This window comes from Pipistrellus kuhlii, unplaced genomic scaffold (genome assembly GCF_014108245.1).
Source record: "Pipistrellus kuhlii isolate mPipKuh1 unplaced genomic scaffold, mPipKuh1.p scaffold_m20_p_8, whole genome shotgun sequence".
Lineage (NCBI taxonomy): Eukaryota > Metazoa > Chordata > Mammalia > Chiroptera > Vespertilionidae > Pipistrellus > Pipistrellus kuhlii.
In genome coordinates, this window is record NW_023425584.1 from 32,826,397 (window position 1) to 32,842,987 (window position 16,591).

A 16,591-nucleotide genomic window follows, 5' to 3' on the forward strand; every position below is an offset into this window, starting at 1 on the left:
CCCTAACCGGAATCGAACCTGGGATCGTTCAGTCTGCAGACGACACTCTACCACTGAGCCAAACCGGTTTTGGCTCATCACTGATGTTTCTATCTCTTTCTCCCTCTCCCTTCCTCTCTGAGATCAATTATATCTATATTTATATCTATCTATCTATATAGATAGATAGATATAGATATATATAGATATATATATATATATAGATATAGAGATATAGAGATATAGAGATATAGAGACAGATATATATATAGAGAGATATAGATATATATATATAGATATAGAGATATATAGATATAGAGATATAGAGACAGATATATATATATATATATATATATAGTTCTAAAGTTCAACTGAACTTTAGAACTTTACTATGTATATTTAGTATAAAGGAGAGAGTAGGAACCAGACACTACGGCCAAATTGATTGCTTGGGTTTAAATCCAGGATCTCATTCTTTTAGATGTGTAACCAAAAGGTAAACTCTATTCCTTAATTGTCTGATTATTAAAATTGGGAAATTAGTGGTATACACTTCATGGAGTTATTGTGAGGATTTATGTAATGGGTATATTTAATGTGCTGGTTCATACTAATCATTATACAAATGTGAAGCATCTTAATTGAAACTCACTCAGAAAGTCTTTACTATTTCCTGTGTGCCAGACTGTTTTAGCTACTGCATATATGGTCATGAGCAAAATGATCCCTGCCTTTAAGAACTAACAGTGGAGACAGGCAATAGAAAAGCAAGCATGTGATAGGAATTAGTGACTGTGATAGGATAATGATGCCTCTCCTCAAAGGTATCCATGTCCTGAAGGATAGGTATCATACAAAGCATCTTCTCTGACCACAATGGGATGAAGTTAGAAATCAACAACAGAAGGAAAAGTGGAGATTCACAAATTTATGGAAATGAAACAACATACTCAAACACCAATGTATCAAAGAAGAAATCACAGGGAAATTCAGAAATATCTTAAGACAAATAGAAATGAAAATGTAACATCCAGAAACTAATGGGACACAAGTGAAAGCAGTGCGATTGGAGGAAATTAATAATCATAAACACTTATAGTAAGAGCTTTAGAACTTACAGTACTAGGAAAACTACCTAGCAGGAAGAAAGTACTAAAGATTAGAGTAGGAATATGTGAAATAAAGAATAGAAAAAGAATTAATAAAAAAAAAAAAACACACAGAAGTTGGTTCTTTGAAAAGATCACAAAATTTGACAAACCTTTAAGCTAGATGGACTAAATAAAAAAAAAAGAGACAACTAAATAATCAGAAATGAAAGTGAGAACATTACAACTGATGTTACAGAAATAAAGAGGACTATAAAAATACCATGAACAATTGTGTGCTAACAAATTGGATATGAAATGAACAAATTCCTATAAACATAAAACCTACTAAGACTGAATCACACACAAAAACAACAACAAAAACATAGAAATCCTAAATACACCTAAAAATTAGAAAGCAGACAAATCAGTAATCAAAATATCCCAACTAAGAAAAGCCCTGGACTTTATGACTTCATTGGTAAATTTTACCAAACATTTAGAGAAGAACCAACACCAACCCTTAAATTTTCCAAAGAACTGAAGTGGATGGGAGATTTCCTAACTCATTCTACAAGGCCAGTATTTTCCTGATAGGAACACCAGGAAAACAAACAAACAAACAAACAAAAAACAACAGAAATGAAACTACAGATCAATTTCCCTAGTGAACATTGATATAAAAATCCTCAACAAAATACTAGAAAACCAAATCCAGGAGCACAAAAAAGCATCCAAATCAGAAAGAAAGAAGTAAAATTATTTATGTTCACAAATGATATGCTCTGATATGTAGAAAACCCTAAAGATTTTATATTTTAAAAAGCTGTCAGAACTAATAAATGAATTCAGCAAAGAAGCAGGGTATAAAATCAACACACAAAAGCAGTTGCATTTCTATACACTAAGAATGAACACTCAGAAAATGAAATTAAGAAAACAATCCTATTTAAAATAGCATCAAAAAGAAAAAAAGAAAAAATCCTTGGAAATTAACCAAGGAAGTGAAAGACTTATGCAATGAAAACTAAAAAACATTGTTGAAAGAAATTAAAGAAGACATAAATGGAAACACATTCCAAGTCAATGGATTGTAAGACTGAATATTGTTAAAATGTTAATATCATCCAAAGTAATCTATAAATTCAATGCAATCCTTTACAGAATCTCAATGGCCTATATTTATTTATTTTTTTTTTGCAGAAATTAAAATAAAAAAAACATAAAAACTTTCCTAAAATCTCAAGAGATTCTAAATAGCCAAAACAATCCTGAAAAAGAGGAACAAAGCTGGAGACTCTCACTTCCTGATTTCAAAACTTACTAGAAAGCTACACTAATCAAAAACAGTGTGCTACTGGCATAAAAACAGACATATAGACCAATGGAACAGAATACAGATCCCAGAAATAAGCCTTAGCCAAATGAGTTTTGACAATGGTGCCAAGATCATTCAGTGGAGAAAGGACAGTCTTTCAGCCAAGGTGCTGGGAAAACTGAGTAACTACATACAGAACAATGAAGTTGGACCTTTAACTAACACCATATACAAAATTAATTCAAAATGGATCAAAGATCCAAGACCTAATACTGTAAAACTCTTAGAAGAAAATATAAGGCAAAAGCTTCATGACACTAAATTTGGCAGTGATTTCTTGGATATGGCACTAAAGGCACAGGCAATAAAAGAAAGGAGATGGATTAAACTTCATGAAAATTAAAAATAATTGCATATACATAAACTTTTGTGCAACAAAAGACAATATTAACAAGAATAAAAACCCAAAGAATGGTAGAAAATATTTGTAAACCATATATCTGATAAGGGATTAATATCCAGAACATATAGAGAACTCTTAAAACTCATCAACAACAACAAAACACACACAACCTAATTTAAAAGTGAGAAGAGGGCTAAAATAGAACATTTTCCCAAATAATATATGCAAATGGCCAACAGTTCTCAGCATATGGAATTATTGGAGAAAGTATTTCAAAACCACCTTGAGATATCAACTCACACCATTTAGGATGACCACTATTAAAATAAACAGAAAACAACAAGTGCTGGTGAGGATATGGAGAAACTAGAACCCATTGCATACTATTGGTGGGAATGGAAAATGGTGTGTGGCAGTTTCTAAAAACAATTAAAAAATAGAACTACCACATGCCTCAGCAATTCTACTTCTGGGTATATGCTCAAAAGAATGAAAAGCAGGATCTTGAAGAAAGACTTGTATTGTACATCCATATTCATGGCAGCATTAGTCACAACAGCTAAAACGAAGAAGCAATCCAAGTATCCATGAATGAAGGAATGAATAAGCAAAATGTGGTACATACAAACAATGGAATATTATTCAACCTTAAAAATGAAGGGAACTCTGATACCTGCTTTAGCATCGATAAATTTTGAAGACACTCTTAATTGATATGTCACTCACAAAAGGATACTTCCTATATGATTCCACATATATGAGGTATGTAGAGTGGCAAAATTCATTGAGATAGAAAACTTAATGGTGGTTAGCAGGGGATGAGAGATGGGGGAGTGGAAAGTTATTATTGAATGGAGAGAGTTCTAGTTTTGCAAGACAAAAAGATTTCAGGAGATGGATAGTAGTGGTGGTAGTTAACAAAATGAATGTACTTAATGACAATGAATTATATACTTAGCATAGTTAAGATGGTAAATTTTACCACAATTTTTTAAAAAAAAAAAAAGTGTTAATATGCCCAGGTAGTGTAGCTCAGTGGTTGAGTGTCAACCTATGAACCAGGAAGTCATAGTTCAATTCCCGGTCAGGGTACATGCCTGGATTACAGGCTTGATTCCCAGTGAGGGGCATACAGAAGGCAGCCAATCTGTGATTCTCTCTCATCACTGATGTTTCTCTCCCCTCCCTCTCTCTTCCTCTTTGAAATAAATTTTTAAAATGCTTTAAAAAGGTGTTAGTGAAGGGAATAAAGTTATCTGTCAGAATCCCTGGAACCTAGAATATTACCTTCCATGGCAATAAACAAACTTTGCAGATATGACTAGGTTAAGGATCTTGAAATGGGGGTGTTATCCAAGTGGGCCTGAAATGCAATCAACACGCATTCTTGTAAGAGGTAGGAAAAGAGGTTTAAATACAGGAAAAGAAGAGAAGGCATTGATGCTAGGGAGGCACATATTACCACAAGCAAAAGAATGCTGATAGTTATCTGAAGCTAGAAGGGTCAAAGAGGTTCCCTAATCTTCAGAGAGAGCATGGCTTTGCAACCACCTTGAACATTGGTCCATTGAAACTAATTATGGCCTCCAGAACTGTGAGATACCTGTTTTTTGAAACCTACAAGTTTGTGAAAATAGTTACAGAACTCATAAAATACTAATAGGGTGACATTTCCTGCAGTGGAAAAAAACAAAGGAGAAGGAGGCTTTAGCATGGGCTGGAATAAAATTTTTGATTTATACTTATTATTTCTGAGGTGCATAGGAGACATTTGATAATCTGCATCAAATAAATATGGAATGGAGCTAGATGGGACTTCCTAGGGAGACAACATAGCAGGGAGGAGAGCAGGGCCTTGGCTTGAGCCACAGTATAGAAGCATTTGGAAAGCATGCAGAGGTCGAGAATCCTACAAAAGAAACCAGTAAGGATCCTAGAAGCCAAACAAAGAAAGAATTTAATGAACGAAGGAAAGGTCAACCGTTTTTTATGCTGTTTATTGGTCAAATATCACGTGACCATTGGACTGTCAATATGGAACATTGGCTGGCTTGACCAAGGCAGTTACTGTAGAGTGGAGGCAGAAAAAAGCCTGGATTGGTTGAAGAGCCTAGGAAGTAAGGAATGAGAGAGAGCATAGAAATTTCCCATTTGTAAAACTGGCTTATGTATTTAGCCACATTTTCAAGTTCTTAAAAATCATAATACGATGTAGTCTTGTAGAATTTGAGATAACTCCATTTGAGACATCTACATTCCTTTTCAGCTTGGGAACACACACGCCATATTCCCCAGTGTGATAGCCGAAGGTCTACTATCAAACAAATATTTTGAAATTGTGTAGTTTGCAGTGTCGCCAAAAATGGGTTATTAGAGCTTTGATCTGATTTTGGACATTTGGGAGGATTTACTTGCATTTAAAATGCATTTTAAAATCATAGGTGGTAAAAACAAAATTTAAATATTAGTAAAAACAAACTAATGAGTGTGTCACATGACAAAGGATTTATTTTACTGTCCTCTTTCCTCAAACCTTCCTACTCCTAGAAAGCAAGCCCTAATAAGAAAAATAATTCAATCTGAGTACTATAGGCAATTTTCAATATTGTGGAATATAAACAATCACACAATATTGGTTTTTTTAATCATGTACAAAGTGTTTCCCTATTAGGATACTTCTAATTGATAAAGAATAATGAGGACATTATTTTTGTTAAGAAAAAATAGGCAGGCTTTTAAAAAAAGATATTATAAATACAATGTTTAAATTTGGGGAGAATATTATGTTTTTTGTCAGACCTAATCATATTAGATTTCTCTACCTGTGATGCCACGACTATAAAAGATCACTTCATCTGACTTAGTTTGAAATTTGAACATACAAAGCAATAAGTATTTTGACAATTTTCTATTCTCTTTCATATATTTAAAAATCATTAAATAAAAAATTAGTTTTAATTTGCCTAATTAAAATAGCTCATACAATTCTTTGCATAAGTAATAATTAAAAATTTTAAATACTCTCTACATAGGTGAGGCAAAAAAGAGCATCATTTCCCATTAAAATATTAAGTCCTTTTAATATATTGAAATTTTTTAAAGAATCACATAAGATTTCCTAATTCAAAAGTAATCATTACACATACATACAGGAATATATGCATTTTCTTATGCAAGAAATATAACTATGTGTATATGTATGCGTGTATCTATGAAATAAATATATTTATGAAATGTTTTATACAAATTCATACCTATGAAACAAAGCATACCCAAATCCTCGAGTGTGGTGTTGTTTTTTTAACATGGACTAACATGTGGAAGCAATTCATATCCCTCCAAAACACACAGACAACCAAATTGCTTTTGCTCCTGGGGAGTCCTTGAAAGAAACTTCAACTTGATATGACAAAAGGTGCTTCCTGGGAAATTCACACATATAACTAGAAACAGATTGACAGCCTTGTCATAATCGAGTGCCCAGGCAGGGAGCTGGCTCCTACTCGGATGGGCTGTGTGTCTGTAACCCAGGTTACCTAAGTAGCTGTGTGCCGGCTTCTCCTCCACCACTTTGATTCTTCGAGCTCCAGTAGGTATCACCAGCACTTCCACATAACCTGCAAGAGTCAATAAGTCAGGAAATAAATCTCGAGTTCTTAGGAGATCTCTTTTCTTAGTTGGCTTGCTGCTTTGTGTTTTTTTATTTGTTTGTTTGTTTGTTTTTTGCTTTGATGATTTCATACCTATGGGAAGAAAAAACTTAAGTACAAAAGCTGTCATCATTTCAAGTAGAGAAGTTTCTTGGAAAGATGTTAAGTCTACAGCACTATCAGAGGCAAACAGACAATTACATTTTATGTCAAACTCACTATATGAATTGTGAGAAGAGAAAAAGCACAATGGGACAGCCCAGTTAGAAACACAGAACAGAGAACAGAGAAAATAGCCTCAGATTCTGCTGGGGACCTCATGTAAGTTAGAAAATGCATGGAAGAGGGAAATGCAGCTGGCAGGACACCAGGTCGCTGGAGTGGCTGAGCTTACACACCAGCCTCTCCCTGAGGAGACTCACAAAGGGCTGTGAAACTGGGGATCAAGACAAGTAGGTGTAAGGCCACACCGAGCAAGCTGGTGTCATCTTGGAAGGTGTCCAACAGCTAGAAACAAAACACAATTAGTTTTTTTTAGGAAAGGTTTTCCAGCAGAATTTTAGAAATATAAAGCTTGAAGTGAAATAAGATGACAAGATAATGTGGGATAGAAGAGAGAATGTGCAGAAAAGGTAAAAAATCAAGACTTCGTTTAATAAAGAATAGAATAAATACTTTATTTAGCTTTAAACTTATATTCACTCATATGTGGAATTTATTAAACAAAATAAACCGATGAACAAAATAGATCCAGAAACCTAGAAGCATGGAACAGACTGATGAATCTCAGAGGGAAGGTGGGGATGGGGATGGAAGGAGTGGAGAGAGATTAACTAAAAAACTTATATGCATACATGCACAGTCCACTGACACAGGCAATACTGTGGTGAAAACCTGAGGGGGGCATGGGTGCAAGTTCAAGGGGGCGTTTAATGGGGAAAAGAGGGGACATCTGTAATACTTTCAACAATAAAGATACATTTAAAAATAAATAAATACATACATTTATTGCAATAATCCTATCTAATAAAAGGGTAATATGCAAATTGACCATCATTCCAACATACAAGATGACTGCCCCCATGTGGACACAAGATGGCTGCCCCAAGATGGCTAGCAGGGGAGGGCAGTTGGAAGTGATCAGGCCAGCACAGGAGGGAAGTGTGGGGGGACCCAGGCCTGAAGGGAGAGCAGTTGGGGGGACCAGGCCTGCATGGGAGTGCAATTAGTGGGGACCAGGCCTGCAGGGGAGGGCAGTTGGGAGCAACCAGGCCAACGGTGGGGGGAGGGGGGGAAGAGCAGTTAGGGGTGACCAGGCCTGCAGGGGAGGGCAGTTAGGGGCAACCAGGCCAACAGGTTAGGGCAGTTAGAGGTGACCAGGTTGGAAGGGGAGGGCAGTTAGCAGCAACCAGGCTGGCAAGGAAGGGAAGTTTGGGGTGACCAGGCAAGCAGGAAAGGGCAGTTGGGGGCAACCAGGCCTTCAGGGGAGGGCAGTTAGGAGTGACCAGGCTGGCAGGGGAGGGCAGTTAGGGGCAATCTGGCCAGCAGGGGAGCAGTTACATTTTATTCAGGATGGCAGAGGAATCGTTAGGAGGTGATCATGTTGGCAGGCAGAAGCAGTTAGGGGAATCAGGCAGGCAGGCAGGCAGGCAGGCAGGCGAGCATTTGGGAGCCAGCAGTCCTGGATTGTGAGAGGGCTGACTGCCTGTTTAGGCCTGATCCCACCAGGTCATCCCTCTAGGTGTCCCAGATTGAAGAGGGTACAGGCTGGGCTGATGGACACCCCCCATTCTCCGTGCATGAATTTCTTGCACCAGGCCTCTAGTATTTAATATTTTTCTTAGTATATTTGTGTAGCTTCATATATCAGAGAGAAGTCTAATTTCAAAGTTAATCTCAGAATTGTTTGCTGCTGATTATTCAAATTCCTGAAAGTGTTTCTTGCATTTGGTATATATTGAAAGGTAGCATATGTCCCACCTTTTGGAATCATAATTTCCATTAGCGAACACTGTTTACGCCATCTGACCACTGTCAGTAACACCAAACCATGCAGGCACTATCATTTTGTTACATGAACAAATAGGCAGCAATGAAAATAGAAACAAATGCTTATTGTCTATTTGTACTCAGAAGTAAGGTAAGAAGTTCTCTGCACTCAATTCAATAGGAAAGATAAGGCAGAAATAACATATAAGTTTGGGTTAAATCAAACTTCAAAATCAAGTTTAAAAGATCATATGGGAAATGTTGTGGTTAACTCCCTGCTAAGGAATATAAATCATGTGGTTTAAACTGCACCCCTCCTTCTCTGATCACATCATCACGCAAAAGGTTTGCTGCTATTTTTAACTCACAGAAGTGGGATATACTTTTTATTTTTCCCTTGTAAATGGTGAGATACATGTTTGAGAAACACTGACTTCAGCTGGAATGACTATGTATGATTCAGAGGAGAAAACAATTTTTATAGTTAAGGAAAGCTTCACAAAGTAGATGAAATGTCTTTGAAGACTGGACAGGATACGGATAGATATAGAAAAAGGATGAGTTGACTGTATGTACAGAAAAGTAAAGGAGCCTGGCCGGTGTGGCTCAGTGGTTGAGAATTTACCCATGCACTATGAGGTTACAGGTTCCATTCCTGGTCAGGGCTTGATCCCCAGTAGAGGGTGCGCAGGAGGCAGCCAATCAATGATGTTTCTCTCTTATTGATGTTTCTGTCTCTCTCTCCCTCTTCCTTCCTCTCTCTATAAAAATCAGTAAAAAATATATATTTTTTAAAATATTACTTAAAAAAAGAAAAGAAAATTAAGGGAGCAAGTGGCATCTTTAGGAGCACGTGAATAAAATAATTCTGACAAAATAAGAGAGTTTTAAAGTATGCCCAGGGCACTGAAATTTTTCAATTTGCAGCGACTGGAGATTCTATAGCAAGCCAGCTTGGTAATGAGATACTGGTCAGAAAGGCTTTATCATTGGTAATCAGATACTGGCAGCAGGATGCAGGAGACCCAGCAATGCAGTTGTGGAAAACAGTGTCAGAAGTCTAACGTAAAATCCCAAGAATGATAGAGGCCAAGGCAGTAATATCAGAAGGCTTGTGAAGGGAAACAAAAAAAATTCTGAACTTGAGAATCAATGGAAAGTGGGGAAAAAAACATTGAACTCAATGCTTTATTATTACTTAGGTGAGAATGGGGCCATTGCTTACAAGACAGTGGAAGTCAAGTTGCGGTAAGAATCTGATAAACTCTGCTTTGGAATTTGCATTTAACAAAATAGTGTAACACACTAGTAAACATATCCAGGAAGAACTCTGACCATCTGGAACTCCAGAAAAGGGTCAGACAACTCAAGTCCCTTTGGAAGGCATCTTTGCAGAGATAATCAACTAAGTCATAAAAGTAAGTGGAGAAAATCTAGAGACAAGTCAGAACTCCACACTGGTGACAGTCATAGTTGGGCTTTCTTAAAATCCTCACACAATTCCTTACACAGAATCGGTATCATTAGCTCTTATACTAAGAACACATTTCTTCTTAGTGTATACTGATAACTATTTGTGTTTTTGTTTTTGTTGTTGTTGTTGTTGTTGTTGTTGATTTTAGAGAGGGAGAGAGAGAAACATAGATGTGTGAGAGAGAGAGAGAGAGAGACATTGATTGGCCACCTCCCACATGCATCCCATTGGGGGATGGAACCTGAAACTTAGGAATCAAGCCCACAACCCTGTGTTGCATAGGATGATGCTCCAACCAACAGAACTACTGGCAAGAGCTGTTTTTATGTTTGTTTGGTTTTAAATTGAAAAATAGCTCTGTGCTTTTTAAATTTTTATTTATTCATTTTTAGAGAGAGACAAAGAGAGAAACATTGATTTGTTGTTTTACTTATTTATGCATTCCTTGGTTGATTCCCGCATGTACCCTGATCAGGGATCAGGGATCGAATCCACAATCTTGGCATACAGGTATGATAATCTAACCTACTGACAGAGGTTAAAAATAAATCAGGAAAGAATATAGAGAAGTAATAATCCTGAGAAGGAGGAGATCTGGCTATTTTGGATTAGCATATCTCAAGAAGAGTGGTTGGTCAATTGCGTCAGCAACTGTAGCAACGTCAGAGAGAAAAGTGAGAAAGGAGACTGTGCCTGGATGTCACAATCAGGAGACGACTGTCAATCTCTCAGTAAATGAATTCAGCTATGTGTTTGGAGATGCTAAATGTCAGGATGCTAAAAAAGAAGACTGGGCAGCAGCAAGTGGAGATAGTAACTGGGCTTAGCAGTAAAGGCAAAGGTATCTTGTACATTAGGACAATAGTTATAGCTAAGTTTACACTTATATCCAGAGCAATTTTCTGTTATTCAATTGGAATGGACTGGATGATAAGTGACGTAACTGAGTTTAAAGAAGAGAGGAAGAAAAATATTAAGCAAAAACATTTGAAAAAGCTAATGACTGGGGGCCTAGATATTTTTCAGTAAATAAGCCATTTAGCACAATTGAGAATGTATAAAGAAGTGAATATGAGAGTGGCTACCACTGAGCTTAGAAGTTGAAATAAAGCCTGTGACATCATCGTCATAAATTGTGTCAGCATGCTTTTTACATACGAAAATTCAATCTTATTTTATAACCAGAGATCCATTATTAATCAGCCATCTTAAAATTCCAATAGCAATCATTATTTTCATGGTAAGTAACAATGAAAAATGCCATATTTTGAGCAACACTATGTACTAGTCACTATTATGGGTAATTTACATAAATTACTACATTTAATCATAATGATAACACCCAAAGTACCATTGTTTTAATATTACATTTCTCACATAATAGATGAGAAAATAAATTTAGGCAGAAAAAAAAAATCTGTGTGAGACCTTAATTATATTATGGGCTTCATCCCTTTTTCAACACCACATTGTCAGTAATTAGCTGACCCAAGCTTGTAACTCAGATCCGTCTGATTCCACTGTGCACTTCCAGCTATGACCCACTGCTACTATATTATAAAACAGAATACTAGTATATGGCACTCTGACACTCCTAGTCCCGTGGCAAACATACAAACAGACAGTCTGAGAGCTGTGTTCCTTACACAGAACAGGTATCATTAGCTTTTATATTACGAACACATTTTATGCCCATTTCTTCTTCGTGTATACTGATAACTATATAGTCCCACAACTGGCCAAATACACGATTTAACTTTAAAAATTCCTTTTAAAAATTATCTCCTAGCTAGGCAAGTTATAAGGAAAGACATGATAAATGTACAAGAAAAAAACCCCTCCTCTTAAGTTTGTTTTCTAGCTCCAACAAAAATGACTAAGCAAACTCTAAATAGAGCACAGGGACCGAAACACCCACATGTGTCTGCACATGTGTTACTCATACAGCACATACAGTGTGCATGGCCAGCTGGACCAGAGGAGGCTGCAATTCCTTCAAGAAATTCGAGGAAGTCCATAAACCGTAAGGATAAAATTGTCTCAAGAGAAATGAACACAGCATTCCTAAATTCACAAGTAGATGAAGTCTATGATATAATTACAGACTCATTTTGTTTTTTTAAAGTTCTTAATGATGTAATATTTCATTGTTAGTTAAATTAACAAAGAATCAGACACAATGACTGTCATTGAGAATCTGGGGCCTGAATAAAAACAGCCAGGATATTTTTTCTCATTGACCTTAAAGTGGGGAAGCAAAGACCAATGAATGTACAATTACAAATGGGATTAGAGCTACACCATATGGATATGAATGAATATGAAATTTGAATAGGAATGTGGTTGTTAGTGATAAGTGGTGGAGGCCATTTAGGGAACACTTCACTGCATAAGTGACAACTGAACTGAGATCTAAGTGATGGCCAGGAATTAACCAGGCAAAGCTAACAGGAAGCTAGCGGCCATATTTTCAACTGCAAGGTACTGGAGGGAACAAGGTCAATTGGAGAATCTAAAAGAAACCTGGTGGCTGTCGCTTAGAGAAGGAAAGGGGCCTTAATGAGAGATGGTGCTGAAGAGACAGGTAGAGATCACATCATGTGGGACCATTTGTATGGTCCAAAGTAAGAATTCCCTCCCTCTCTTGTGAGGATTGTGAAACTGGCATGGAGTTTAAGGGAGAAAGTAATATTATTAGTCTCTGATAATTCCAATATCTTAGGAATCTCAGGCATTTCCCAAATAACAGGTGCCATTAATGTAACTTACTTTCAACAAACAAACAAATGAACAAAATTAAAATTAAAGTGCAATAAAAACAACTTTTAAAATAGGAATCTGGAAAACTGTACTCACATTACTGTTTATCATTCTGACTGCAGTTATGTGAGTACAGTTTACTGGTTGGTTAACTAGTATTTCTCTTTTCTATGCTTGGTGGAAAAATCAAGTGTTAGTACAATTTAAGATATCAGTGCTGAGTGTGCATCAGTATTCTTCAGTGAACTGTTTCCATGCATGCCAAACAACTATGCAAGAGGATTCTTCAAAAATTCTAGTGTCTTTACATCTTTAGTCTTTCAGACTTCATCGGACCTCGTGCACTACAAAGATTTCTGCCACCACAATCAAGCTGAACAACTTATGACAACTGAACTTCTTAGCTGAAAGTCCGAGAGCTTGTTACAGCTTTTGAACTTTTCTAAATGAATGATGGCAGCTTTTGACTCACAGGGCCCCGTTTCATAGTTTTGGAGACTGAGATCTGGATCTGTAACTTATCTTGGACCTTGATTATTATTAGGCTTCAAAATCTTACATTCACGGATCTTTTATTCTGCCGGGGCCTAGCAAGTGCTTACATTCAACCTCAGAGGGCTGTGTCTAATACTCTCTTCTGAAGGATCTTTTTATCTAGAATAAACTCAGTTTTCTTGATCATTCAAACACAAATGAATTGTTTTTGTATTAAAACGAAAATGTATCTTAGTCTCGGGGTTTTTTTGGTATTTGACCAAGAAAGAAATTTAAAACAGGAAACGGCTAATATATGTAATATGTGCATCCTAAAAATGATGAAAATATAATCACAAATAATAAGATAGTTTAATAAGCAGATGTCCAGTGAGATACTAATGTAAACAAAGAAATAGGTGCCCCCTCCCAGTAAACTTGAGGACCCGAGTGTAAAGCATTTGCCGGGTCTAAAGTATATTTCAGTATAGGTTTCAGTACTTTTGTTGTGATTCACAGTTTTAAACCCATACCATATTGATCAACCATACTCATGTCACCCTCACATCCCCTGAGTATTAGTATTTATAGATGAGAGAACAAAAGAATAGAGGGTGGTTTCTCACTATTAATACATCAGGAACACCATCCCTCATCTTCTGACTCCCCGTTGTTATTGTTTCCCCCGTGCTACAGTGCTACAGACTCTCTGTTTCCAACAGTGTGTTCCCTTCAAATTTAGTAAAAACATTAAGACAACGGAAAGCTGAAAACCTGAAGCCTGATGCTCTGAAGAGTTGCTTCAGGCCATTACAAATCATTACTCTCTGTGAGACATCATGCTCCGCATTGGAGAACAAGGCCTGTGGAAACCTGATAACATTTGCCAATGCAAATTAGATTATTCCCTTGCTGCTCCAATTTATTAAATGCACAACAGATGACTTCATATTTTCATTATTGGGAAATGGGCTTGTTAGAATTTCTGGCTCATATCACATGTATTGTATGTCATCATGAAAAAGCATTCAATACCCATTACAAGGTCTTCAATAGGCTCAGAACTGCGATTTCTAAGTCAAGTTCAATGTAATCTCTGTCCCCAAGGATTGTTCAGTTATTAATTTTAAAAATATAAAAATATAATTACCTGCTCCTCTGGTGTGGTTGAAATCTCCCTTAATGATTTTGCACGATTTCCCATTGCCATTGCATACACCACAATGGTCTTCCCTTGCAAGAGACCCTAAGAAACCATCACAGCCGACCTTCTGTAACAAAAGGATGACAACACATCATAAAATGAGTTTTTTCTTTTTTAACACTAATTTAGGATAAGCCTAGTCTCTACAAACTAGACATATTTAATTGACAACCTAGTAAAATGTCATAGTTTCTGGTGCAAACCAATACAGCATGCTCATGTCAAATATTATCTAAAAGTGATCAAATAGCAGAATAGTGATGAGAATATTTTTATTTTATTAAAATTAAATGATATCCTAAAGCAATCTGATAAAGTATATTGAAACAAATGCAATTTACATAAGTCCCAAAGGCAGTGACATTTCTATTAAACATAACACAACTAATCTAATTCATTCTACTACAAAATAGAGTAGATATATTACATTATATGGATGGCTTCACTTCTAAGGTTGCAAAGTGAATATTGAATATTAAATATAAATTATTTTGAAAAGCAAATAAATGTTTATTTTCACTACAGTTCAGTGAATAAAAGGAGTTCTTTGGCATCCAGCACACAAATGTGGCTGCTGTGAGAAAATATAAGCCACAGGGGAATTATATTTATATACTTCCAGAAAAATGGTGTTAATACAAATCTTCTGAGATTAAATCACTGAATCTTTTCTAGTGAATAATGTTGGTCTCCTAGGCATGTGCAGAAAATATAACAATATTTTGTAAAGCTACGCATACTCCAAGGACAGAATTTATCATTATCAATGCTGCCAGAAATAAATAGTAGGATCATATAATTACCCCTAAATAAGAGTTGCAAGATGGACTGAGGATACATCCATGTATAAGTTACACCTGCTTTAGAGGGATTTAAATGATATCAATAAAACAGAAACAAAAACCGGGTCTTTCGCTGTGGGTGGTGTGGGTGGTGCTACGATGAGGGAAGCTGGCAGATAACAGGCAGCTGCAGGATAAACATCCTGAGAGCAAAAATCACAAGAAACCTGCATCACATAGCATCCTTCCTTGTGTCGAGGACTGTATCCATGTCAAGAGGTAGACAATGCAACACATCAGCAGAAAAGCTGGTCAGCAAATGAAAGCTTATTCAGAGAGGGATAAAGGGAATGTCTCCGATGGAAGAGGTGGCCACACAGGAAACTCTCAAAACACAACAAAGGTGTGGGAAAATGTCAGGAAGCAGAGCCAGAAAAAGACTTGGGAGTCCTGGGGTGAGAAAAAATCTCTTTCATATACAAATGACCAAAAAATGTAGAGTAGATTCTGGAGTGATTCTGAAGTAACAGAAGCACCTTTATTGCTCTCCACATGTGTCAAACACAAGGCCCGCGGGCCAAATCCGTCCCGCCAGGCCTTGCAATGTGGCCCGCACCGCGCTGTCATCACTGCACTCCGCTGCGTTTCCATCACAATGATAGTTTATGACTGTTCAGTAAACCATTCGGCCCGTGATTTAGGCTGGATTTTAGATTTTGGCCCCTTCTCTGATTGAGTCTAGACCTAGTCCCCAGCTTGTACTCTGGCAAATAAAATAAACCCAATAAATAGTAGTTTAAAAATTGAATAAATTAATACTTAATTTCTCTTTTTTCTAACCCTTATAACTGGAAAATTACATGTCTCTAAACCTAAAAGTCCGGGATATAGATATATTGAGCCATGGCTCAATAATCATGCATTTTTTAAAGATAAGAATAAAGAATTTCATATTTTGTAATCAGTAGTCTCAAGTGCCCACACTTATCAAAATATGCTTAGATAATGGAAATGCATGATGGAAATGTCCATGGGAGAAAGCTGTCTATTTTCAATTGCCCTCCTTAGTCCATCCATCAAGATGAAAATTCTATTTTCAGCTTCAGTGCTATGCATTTTGTGATAAAACAAGACATTCAATCCAAACCCAACATATAGAAGGTTGTGTGTGTGTGGGTGCGGGGAGGGGGAAATGGAGGGAGACATGGTTTTAATTATACTGAAAGACTGAATGATGCATTTTAGTTAAAAAGCCAGAATCTTGAAGTATTCCAAAGCTGTTAGAAGTCAAAATCCATTTCATAGGACTTTAGTGTAATTATAATCATCAGAGTCTCATAGCATTGACGCATACTTTTTTGCTGCTATAATTTTAATGTCTAGTTAGGAACTCTGTAAAATATCTGGCTTACACAACATTGTTAAGTGAGAAGCATAGTAATTTAGGCTATTGTATGTGGCATATGTAGT

At 36.5% G+C, this 16,591-nt stretch overlaps 1 protein-coding gene across 1 annotated transcript in view; it reads right to left on the reverse strand.

The window, feature by feature from the left end:
* Positions 1 to 16,591, reverse strand: part of ADAMTS19 (ADAM metallopeptidase with thrombospondin type 1 motif 19) — a 190,991-nt gene that overhangs the window by 44,919 nt on the left and 129,481 nt on the right. Inside the window, exons 15-16 of the mRNA XM_036424499.1 lie at positions 14,286 to 14,406; positions 6,325 to 6,405 (exon numbers count right to left, since the gene is read on the reverse strand). Of these exons, the coding sequence (XP_036280392.1) occupies positions 6,325 to 6,405; positions 14,286 to 14,406 (202 nt within the window). The remainder of the gene's footprint in view (positions 1 to 6,324; positions 6,406 to 14,285; positions 14,407 to 16,591) is intronic.